General features: G+C 61.8%; 1 protein-coding gene across 1 annotated transcript in view; it reads left to right on the top strand.

Moving 5' to 3' along the window:
- Window positions 1-6,417: 6,417 nt before the first annotated feature.
- gatm (glycine amidinotransferase (L-arginine:glycine amidinotransferase)) overlaps window positions 6,418-8,314 on the top strand; it is a 213,724-nt gene continuing 211,827 nt past the window's right edge. The window contains exon 1 of the mRNA XM_038812957.1: window positions 6,418-6,578. Coding sequence (XP_038668885.1) covers window positions 6,510-6,578 — 69 coding nt within the window. The 5' untranslated portion in view covers window positions 6,418-6,509. The remainder of the gene's footprint in view (window positions 6,579-8,314) is intronic.

The raw sequence follows: 8,314 nt of genomic DNA on the forward strand, positions 1-8,314 counted from the left end.
ATCCCGGACTGGACTCTGGGTGTGAACCCGGACTGGACTCTGGGTGTGATCCCGGACTGGACTCTGGGTGTGATCCCGGACTGGAGTCTGGGTGTGATCCGGACTGCACTCTGGGTGTGATCCCGGACTGGACTCTGGGTGTGATCCCGGACTAGACTCTGGGTGTGGTCCCGGACTGGACTCTGGGTGTGAACCCGGACTGACTCTGGGTCTGATCCCGGACTGGAGTCTGGGTGTGATCCTGGAATGGACTCTGGGTGTGATCCCGGACTGGACTCTGGGTGTGATCCCGGACTGGACTCTGGGTGTGATCCCGGACTGGACTCTGGGTGTGAACCCGGACTGGACTCTGGGTCTGATTCCGGACTGGACTCTGGGTGTGATCCCGGACTGGACTCTGGGTGTGATCCCGGACTAGACTCTGGGTGTGATCCCGGACTGGACTCTGGGTGCGATCCCGGACTGGACTCTGGGTGTCATCCCAGACTGGAATCTGGGTCTGATCCTGGACTGGAGTCTGGGTGTGAACCCGGACTGGACTCTGGGTGTGATCACGGACTGGAGTCTGGGTGTCAACCCGGACTGGACTCTGGGTCTGATCCCGGACTGGAGTCTGGGTGTGATCCCGGACTGGACTCTGGGTGTGATCCCGGACTGGATCCTGGGTGTGATCCTGGACTGGACTCTGGGTGTGATCGCGGACTGGAGTCTGGGTGTGATCCTGGACTGGACTCTGGGTGTGATCCCGGACTGGAGTCTGGGTATGAACCCGGACTGGACTCTGGGTGTGATCACGGACTGGAGTCTGGGTGTGAACCCGGACTGGATTCTGGGTCTGATCCCAGACTGGAGTCTGGATGTGATCCCGGACTGGACTCTGGGTGTGTTCCCGGACTGGACTCTGGGTGTGTTCCCGGACTGGAGTCTGGGTGTGATCCCAGACTGGAGTCTGGGTGTGATCCCGGACTGGACTCTGGGTGTGATCCTGGACTGGAGTCTGGGTGAGATCCCGGACTGGACTCTGGGTGCGATCCTGGACTGGACTCTGGGTGTGATCCCGGACTGGAGTCTGGGTGTGATCCCGGACTGGACTCTGGGTCTGATCCCGGACTGGACTCTGGGTGTGATCCTGGACTGGAGTCTGGGTGAGATCCCGGACTGGAGTCTGCGTGCGATCCCGGACTGGAGTCTGGGTCTGATCCCGGACTTGAATCTGGGTGTGATCCCGGACTGGATCCTGGGTGTGATCCCTGGCTGGACTCTGGGTGTGAACCCGGACTGGACTCTGGGTGTGATCCCGGACTGGAATCTGGGTGTGAACCCGACTGGAGTCTGGGTGTGATCCCGGACTGGACTCTGGGTGTGATCCCGGACTGGAATCTGGGTGTGACCCGGACTGGATCCTGGGTGTGATCCCTGGCTGGACTCTGGGTCTGATCCCGGACTGGAGTCTGGGTGTGATCCCGGACTGGACTCTGGGTCTGATCCCGGACTGCAGTCTGGGTCTGATCCTGGACTGGACTCTGGGTGTGATCCCGGACTGGACTCTGGGTGTGATCCCGGACTGGACTCTGGGTGTGAACCCGGACTGGACTCTGGGTGTGATCCCGGACTGGACTCTGGGTGTGAACCCGGACTGGACTCTGGGTGTGATCCCGGACTGGACTCTGGGTGTGATCCCGGACTGGACTCTGGGTGTGATTTCAGACTGGACTCTGGGTGTGATCCCGGACTGGACTCTGGGTGTGAACCCGGTCTGGACTCTGGGTGTGATCCCGGACTGGAGTCTGGGTGTGATCCCGGACTGGACTCTGGGTGTGATCCCGGACTGGACTCTGGGTGTGATCCCGGACTGGACTCTGGGTGTGATCCCGGACTGGACTCTGGGTGTGATCCCGGACTGGAGTCTGGGTGTGATCCCGGACTGGAGTCTGGGTGTGATCCCGGACTGGACTCTGGGTCTGATCCCGGACTGGAGTCTGGGTGAGATCCCGGACTGGAGTCTGGGTGTGATCCCTGGCTGGACTATGGGTGTGATCCCGGACTGGACTCTGGGTGTGATCCCGGACTGGAATCTGGGTGTGAACCCGGACTGGAGTCTGGGTGTGTTCCCGGACTGGACTCTGGGTGTGATCCCGGACTGGCATCTGGGTGTGATCCCGGACTGGATCCTGGGTGTGATCCCTGGCTGGACTCTGGGTCTGATCCCGGACTGGAGTCTGGGTGTGATCCCGGACTGGAGACTGGGTGTGATCCCGGACTGGAGTCTGGGTGTGATCCCGGACTGGAGTCTGGGAGTGATCCCGCACTGGAGTCTGGATCTGATCCCGCACTGGAATCTGGGTGTGAACCCGGACTGGACTCTGGGTGAGATCCCGGACTGGAATCTGGGTGTGATCCCGTACTGAAGTCTGGGTCTGATCCCGGACTGGATTCTGGCTGTGATCCCGGACTGGACTCTGGGTCTGATCTCAACTGGACTCTGGGTCTGATCCCGGACTGGACTCTGGGACTTATCCTGGACTGGAGTCTGGGTATGATCTCAACTGGACTCTCGGTCTGCTCCCGGACTGGACTCTGGGTCTTATCCCGGACTGGAGTCTGGGTGTGATCCTGGACCGGTGTCTGGGTGTGATCCCGGACTGGCGTTGGGTTGTGATCCTGGACTGGACTCTGGGTCTGATCCCGGACTGGACTCTGGGTGTGATCTCGGACTGGAGTCTGGGTGTGATCCCGCACTGGACTCTAGGTGTGATCCTGGACTGGACTCTGGGTCTGATCCCGGACAGGACTCTGGGTGTGATCCCGGACTGGACTCTGGGTGTGATCCCGGACTGGACTCTGGGTGTGATCCCAGACTGGACTCTGGGTGTGATCCTGGACTGGACTCTGGGTGTGATCCCGGACTGGAGTCTGGGTCTGATCCCGGACTGGACTCTGGGTGAGATCCCGGACTGGAGTCTGGGTGTGATCCCTGACTGGAGTCTGGGTCTGATCCCGGACTGGACTCTGGGTGTGATCCCGGACTGCAGTCTGGGTGTGACTCCCGGACTGGACCTGGGTGCGATCCCGGACTGGACTCTGGGTGTGATCCCGACTGGAGTCTGGGTGTGAACCCAGACTGGACTCTGGTGTGATCCCGGACTGGTCTCTGGGTGTGATCTCGGACTGGACTCTGGGTGTGATCCCGGACTGGAGTCTGGGTGTGATCCCGGACTGGACTCTGGGTGTGATCCCGGACTGGACTCTGGGTGTGATCCCGGACTGGACTCTGGGTGTGATCCCGGACTGGAGTCTGGGTGTGATCCCGGACTGCACTCTGGGTGTGATCCCGGACTGGACTCTGGGTGTGATCCCGGACTGGACTCTGGGTGTGATCCCGGACTGGACTCTGGGTGCGATCCCGGACTGGACTCTGGTGTGATCCCAGACTGGAATCTGGGTCTGATCCTGGACTGGAGTCTGGGTGTGAACCCGGACTGGACTCTGGGTGTGATCACGGACTGGAGTCTGGGTGTCAACCCGGACTGGACTCTGGGTCTGATCCCGGACTGGAGTCTGGGTGTGATCCCGGACTGGACTCTGGGTGTGATCCCGGACTGGATCCTGGGTGTGATCCTGGACTGGACTCTGGGTGTGATCGCGGACTGGAGTCTGGGTATGAACCCGGACTGGACTCTGGGTGTGATCACGGACTGGAGTCTGGGTGTGATCCCGGACTGCACTCTGGGTGTGATCCCGGACTGGACTCTGGGTGTGATCCCGGACTAGACTCTGGGTGTGATCCCGGACTGGACTCTGGGTGCGATCCCGGACTGGACTCTGGGTGTGATCCCAGACTGGAATCTGGGTCTGATCCTGGACTGGAGTCTGGGTGTGAACCCGGACTGGACTCTGGGTGTGATCACGGACTGGAGTCTGGGTGTGAACCCGGACTGGATTCTGGGTCTGATCCCGGACTGGAGTCTGGATGTGATCCCGGACTGGACTCTGGGTGTGTTCCCGGACTGGACTCTGGGTGTGTTCCCGGACTGGAGTCTGGGTGTGATCCCAGACTGGAGTCTGGGTGTGATCCCGGATTGGACTCTGGGTGTGATCCTGGACTGGAGTCTGGGTGAGATCCCGGACTGGACTCTGGGTGCGATCCTGGACTGGACTCTGGGTGTGATCCCGGACTGGAGTCTGGATGTGATCCCGGACTGGACTCTGGGTCTGATCCCGGACTGGACTCTGGGTGTGATCCTGGACTGGAGTCTGGGTGAGATCCCGGACTGGAGTCTGCGTGCGATCCCGGACTGGAGTCTGGGTCTGATCCCGGACTGGATCCTGGGTGTGATCCCTGGCTGGACTCTGGGTGTGAACCCGGACTGGACTCTGGGTGTGATCCCGGACTGGAATCTGGGTGTGAACCCGGACTGGAGTCTGGGTGTGATCCCGGACTGGACTCTGGGTGTGATCCCGGACTGGCATCTGGGTGTGATCCCGGACTGGATCCTGGGTGTGATCCCTGGCTGGACTCTGGGTCTGATCCCGGACTGGAGTCTGGGTGTGATCCCGGACTGGACTCTGGGTGTGATCCCGGACTGGAGTCTGGGTCTGATCCTGGACTGGACTCTGGGTGTGAACCCGGACTGGACTCTGGGTGTGATCCCGGACTGGACTCTGGGTGTGAACCCGGACTGGACTCTGGGTGTGATCCCGGACTGGGCTCTGGGTGTGAACCCGGACTGGACTCTGGGTGTGATCCCGGACTGGGCTCTGGGTGTGATCCCGGACTGGGCTCTGGGTGTGATTTCAGACTGGACTCTGGGTGTGATCCCGGACTGGACTCTGGGTGTGAACCCGGTCTGGACTCTGGGTGTGATCCCGGACTGGACTCTGGGTGTGATCCCGGACTGGACTCTGGGTGTGATCCCGGACTGGACTCTGGGTGTGATCCCGGACTGGACTCTGGGTGTGATCCCGGACTGGACTCTGGGTGTGATCCCGGACTGGAGTCTGGGTGTGATCCCGGACTGGAGTCTGGGTGTGATCCCGGACTGGACTCTGGGTCTGATCCCGGACTGGAGTCTGGGTGAGATCCCGGACTGGAGTCTGGGTGTGAACCTGGACTGGACTCTGGGTGTGATCCCGGACTGGACTCTGGGTCTGATCCCGGACTGGAGTCTGGGTCTGATCCCGGACTGGAGTCTGGGTCTGATCCCGGACTGGAGTCTGGGTCTGATCCCGGACTGGACTCTGGGTCTGATCCCGGACTGGACTCTGGGTGTGATCCCGGACTGGACTCTGGGTGTGATCCCGGACTGGAGTCTGGGTCTGATCCCGGACTGGACTCTGGGTGTGAACCCGGACTGGACTCTGGGTCTGATCCCGGACTGAGCTCTGGGTGTGATCCCGGACTGGAGTCTGGGTGTGATCCCGGACTGGACTCTGGGTGTGATCCCGGACTGGACTCTGGGTCTGATCCCGGACTGGAGTCTGGGTGTGATCCCAGACTGGAATCTGGGTCTGATCCCGGACTGGAGTCTGGGTGTGATCCCGGACTGGGCTCTGGGTGTGATCCCGGACTGGACTCTGGGTGTGATCCCGGACTGGGCTCTGGGTCTGATTCCGGACTGGGCTCTGGGTGTGATCCCGGACTGGGCTCTGGGTGTGATCCCGGACTGGAGTCTGGGTGTGATCCCGGACTGGAGTCTGGGTGTGATCCCGGACTGGACTCTGGGTCTGATCCCGGACTGGAGTCTGGGTGAGATCCCGGACTGGAGTCTGGGTGTGATCCCGGACTGGACTCTGGGTGTGATCCCGGACTGGACTCTGGGTCTGATCCCGGACTGGAGTCTGGGTCTGATCCCGGACTGGAGTCTGGGTCTGATCCCGGACTGGAGTCTGGGTCTGATCCCGGACTGGACTCTGGGTCTGATCCCGGACTGGACTCTGGGTGTGATCCCGGACTGGACTCTGGGTGTGATCCCGGACTGGAGTCTGGGTCTGATCCCGGACTGGACTCTGGGTGTGATCTCGGACTGGAGTCTGGGTCTGATCCCAGATTGGACTCTGGGTGTGATCCCGGACTGGAGTCTGGGTGTGATCCCGGACTGGACTCTGGGTGTGATCCCGGACTGGACTCTGGGTCTGATCCCGGACTGGAGTCTGGGTGTGATCCAGACTGGAATCTGGGTGTGATCCCGGACTGGAGTCTGGGTGTGATCCCGGACTGGGCTCTGGGTGTGATCCCGGACTGGACTCTGGGTGTGATCCCGGACTGGGCTCTGGGTCTGATTCCGGACTGGGCTCTGGGTGTGATCCCGGACTGGGCTCTGGGTGTGATCCCGGATCATTTCTAAGTTTGGAAATGTTGAGCTGAAGTTGGAAACGTCAGCCGGGCTGCAGTCCCGGCCAATGGGAGCGCCGCTCCGGATCCTTTAAAAGTCAGGAGTTGGCGGAGTGAGAGGATTAGAATCAGAGCCGGCGGGAATCAGACTCGGCGGGATTCACACTCACTCAGCGCCATGATCCGGGTCCGGTGTCTGCGAGGAGGGAGCAGAGGCGCCGAATCAGCCCATTTCCTGGGAGCTCTGGTCAGTATCCCGGCGGGAATCCCCCCCCCCCAGCCTGGTCAGTATCCCCCCCCCTCCCCCCAGCCTGGTCAGTATCCCAACCCCCCCCCCCCCCCCCGGCCTGGTCAGTATCCCGGCGGGAATCTCCCGCCCCCCCCCCCCAGCCTGGTCAGTATCCCCCCCCCCCCCCAGCCTGGTCAGTATCCCGGCGGGAATCTCCCGCCCCCCCCCCCCAGCCTGGTCAGTATCCCCCCCCCCCCCCCAGCCTGGTCAGTATCCCCCCCTCCCCCCCCCCCCAGCCTGGTCAGTATCCCACCCCCACCCCCCAGCCTGGTCAGGATCCCCCCCCCCCCCCAGCCTGGTCAGGATCCCCCCCCCCCAGCCTGGTCAGTATCCCAACCCCCCCCCCCCCCAGCCTGGTCAGTATCCCGGCGGGAATCCCCCCCCCCCCCCCCCAGCCTGGTCAGTATCCCAACCCCCCCCCCCCCCCCCCAGCCTGGTCAGTATCCCGGCGGGAATCCCCCCCCCCCCCCCCCCAGCCTGGTCAGTATCCCGGCGGAATCCCCCCCCCCCCCCCCCCAGCCTGGTCAGTATCCCGGCGGGAATCCCCCCCCCCCCCCAGCCTGGTCAGTGTCCCAACCCCCCCCCCCCCCAGCCTGGTCAGTATCCCCCCCCCCCCGGCCTGGTCAGTATCCCAGCCCCCCCCCCCCCAGCCTGGTCAGTATCCAGCCCCCCCCCCCCCAGCCTGGTCAGTATCCCAGCCCCCCCCCCCCCAGCCTGGTCAGTATCCCCCCCCCCCCAAGCCTGGTCAGTATCCCAGCCCCCCCCCCCAGCCTGGTCAGTATCCCCCCCCCCCCCCCCAGCCTGGTCAGTATCCCCCCCCCCTCCCCCCAGCCTGGTCAGTATCCCCCCCCCCTCCCCCCAGCCTGGTCAGTATCCCCCCCCCCCCCCAGCCTGGTCAGTATCCCCCCCCCCTCCCCCCAGCCTGGTCAGTATCCCCCCCCCCCCCTCCCCCCAGCCTGGTCAGTATCCCCCCCCCCCCCCCCTCCCCCCAGCCTGGTCAGTATCCCCCCCCCCCCCCCCCCCAGCCTGGTCCGTATCCCGGCGGGAATCCCCCCCCCCCCCCCCAGCCTTAAAAAACGAGACTGGGGAATGTGTAAAAAGACATTTGTGTTTCTAATATTTCACCAGACTTGTGCCGAGCAGTTTGATTTGCTGATTCCGGCTCATTCATTCCCAGTTGGGTTTTGATTTGAATAATTGAGGGAAAATCATTAATAAAATGCAGGGAGAAAGTTCTGGCGCTGGCTGTGGGTTTTGTTGGGAAGCTTCACTTGGTGTTTATGGATAGTTTGCTGGGAGACTGAATTCCAGGCTGTGTCCTTGCAGCTGAACTGGAAGAAGTCTGACACCAGGCTGGACACTAACTTAGCCCAAAGTTCCAGCCGCAGAGTCCCCCCCACTCTGGGAGCAGCCCTTGCAGTTTGCTACATGCTTCCAGGAAGCTGGGCAAACGACAATGAATCTGAACTTTTAGATGTAAAATGTGCAGTAATCCCGTTCGGAGATTGAGTTTGAACATTTGCTAAATGTAAAACTTTGAGTTTTTCGAACAAATAATGACTGTCTGCTATCCAGGCAATAACTTTCTGATAACTCGCTCACCTACACTGTGCTGCATGTTTAGAAGTATTGTCAGAATGATTCAACCAGAAAAAACTATCACAAAAGGGTGAAGGAATGTTGTTTACAGGGCT

This window comes from Scyliorhinus canicula, chromosome 12 (genome assembly GCF_902713615.1).
Source record: "Scyliorhinus canicula chromosome 12, sScyCan1.1, whole genome shotgun sequence".
In the NCBI taxonomy this organism is placed as follows: domain Eukaryota; kingdom Metazoa; phylum Chordata; class Chondrichthyes; order Carcharhiniformes; family Scyliorhinidae; genus Scyliorhinus; species Scyliorhinus canicula.